Source organism: Lygodium microphyllum, chromosome 14, assembly GCF_053477565.2.
Source record: "Lygodium microphyllum isolate KBCC chromosome 14, Lygodium_microphyllum_v1.1.10, whole genome shotgun sequence".
Classification (NCBI taxonomy): Eukaryota; Viridiplantae; Streptophyta; class Polypodiopsida; order Schizaeales; family Lygodiaceae; genus Lygodium; species Lygodium microphyllum.
The window spans coordinates 110,715,122-110,717,221 of NC_141148.1; the positions used below are offsets into that span (position 1 = coordinate 110,715,122).

Genomic DNA, 2,100 nt, shown 5'->3' on the forward strand with positions numbered 1-2,100 from the left:
ATTGACAAGTAAAGGGAGCATAGACTAATACAATGGTTTGAATAAATCTTTCGTTTGTCATGAATTGTAGGTTTGGTATGGCAACAATTACCCACAAATATTTGTATATTGGACAGTAAGTGGATCATTTTCTTATAAAATATGTTTGCCAAGAGGCATCTTCCTATTTTCTTTCTTCGTCTATTGGATGTGAATTCAAACGCACCAAAGTATATAATCTCATTGTAAATAATTCTACCTAGAGATTGAACCATATGAAGAATCCTAAATAATCAATACCATCTAAATAAATAGTAAGTACTAAATATTTGGCATCTAATCTATTTAGACTCATAAACATTTCTTTTTGGTTTCCACTAGATATCATTCATATTTTTCATGCTAAGAAATAATGATTCACAAGTTTTTCATTGACTTTTCTTTAGTCTAAGAAAACTACCATTTAATGTCTACAGAGCGATGCATATAATGATACCGGATGCTACAACCTTCAATGCTCAGGTTTTGTACAAACCAGCAATCAAATTGTACTTGGAGGAGCATTATCCCCTGTGTCAGCTATAGATGGTCAACAACAAGAGTTGAATATCTTAGTTTTCAGAGTAAGATTCTTCCCTCTTTATATTATGGATACATGTGGATAGTGTGTGCACCTCATAAGAACACACATTATATGCATGCATGCCCACAACTTGCACAAGTAGTCTTCTATGCACAAACACATGCATACATGTACATACATATATACTTTACTCAATACAATCACATATACTTACATTATCCTTGATTAGATATAATTTGATTATTCTTATTTTTAGAACTAGCCTTCTCTATGGCTAAGTTTACTATGAGAAATGATAGAAATTTTTTCACTTCTACTTATGTATTCCTACTTACATGTGCATGTTTTGCATGCACCTACCCTTCAACATTGATGACATGCTACGGTTGGCATGAGTTGTTGTCACTGATTGGTGAATTTGACTAATTTAATATCTATTACATAACCCTTAATTGCATCATGTAGCTTGAATAAATAAAGTACTTGTAATTGACTTGTAGTCCCCTTGTAGTATCATGTAGGTTTATAGGATATAATTCTTCATCATTGTAGACACACACACACACACACACACACACCCACATGCAAATATGTTTACATATGGAAATAACCAAAGAGTACCAAACAACCAAGATAAACCAGAAAAAATATTTTTCTCACAAAAACTATTGTTTTACATGTTGAGATAAAGCCTCACAAAATGTGTGTGCATCTTGTGTATGGGCACACTCCTTTATTGGTTACTAAGTTTACAATGCCATGTAGGAACCCTCAAGTGGAAATTGGTGGTTATCTATAAATGGAGAGTATGTGGGGTATTGGCCAAAGTCCATTCACACTCTTCTTCAAAATAATGCAAGCACTTTACAATGGGGAGGAGAGATAGTAAACAATGAAAATAATGGGCAACATACAACAACACAAATGGGCAGTGGCATGTTCTCTGAGCAAGGTGTAAATAAGTCTGCTTATATAAGAAACCTACAATTTGTAAACTCTAACTTCACTTATCAAACTCCAATTGGCTTGATACCTATCATTACCAACACATCATGTTATGACCTTGAGCTTGGTAACTCTAGTGATTGGGGTTTGAGCTTTTTCTTTGGAGGTCCTGGAAGGAACCTAGCTTGCCCCTAATTGAACCCCAGATGTATACAAATAGATAAATCTAGATCTATATCTGATACTACCACCTCCAATGGTACTTGTATATTGTGATTTTTGGAGAAAAATAGAATATCAATGTGTCAAACTTGGGGTTCTAGATATATGTTTGCATATCTACTACAATGCATGAATAATGTACCTAAAAATTTATGTATCCATTTCTAAATAAACAATGAATGAAGTAGATCATGAAATATAATTTTCTCATCTAAGGAAGCATCACACTAAGATTGAATCAAGAGTTGAGGGAAAACAAGATTAAATGTTCAAGATAGAATGGAGAAGAATACAGCTTCTTTACTACTTGAAAAATATCAAAAAATTAAGTAAATCATGTAGAAAAATAATGTAGGAGTAAATTTGAAGAA

At 32.9% G+C, this 2,100-nt stretch overlaps 1 protein-coding gene across 1 annotated transcript in view; it reads left to right on the plus strand.

Moving 5' to 3' along the window:
• Positions 1-1,799, plus strand: part of LOC148025986 (protein neprosin-like) — a 5,113-nt gene extending 3,314 nt beyond the window's left edge. Inside the window, exons 5-7 of the mRNA XM_087692172.1 lie at positions 71-115; positions 456-602; positions 1,328-1,799. Coding sequence (XP_087548298.1) covers positions 71-115; positions 456-602; positions 1,328-1,702 — 567 coding nt within the window. The 3' untranslated portion in view covers positions 1,703-1,799. The remainder of the gene's footprint in view (positions 1-70; positions 116-455; positions 603-1,327) is intronic.
• Positions 1,800-2,100: the final 301 nt, after the last annotated feature.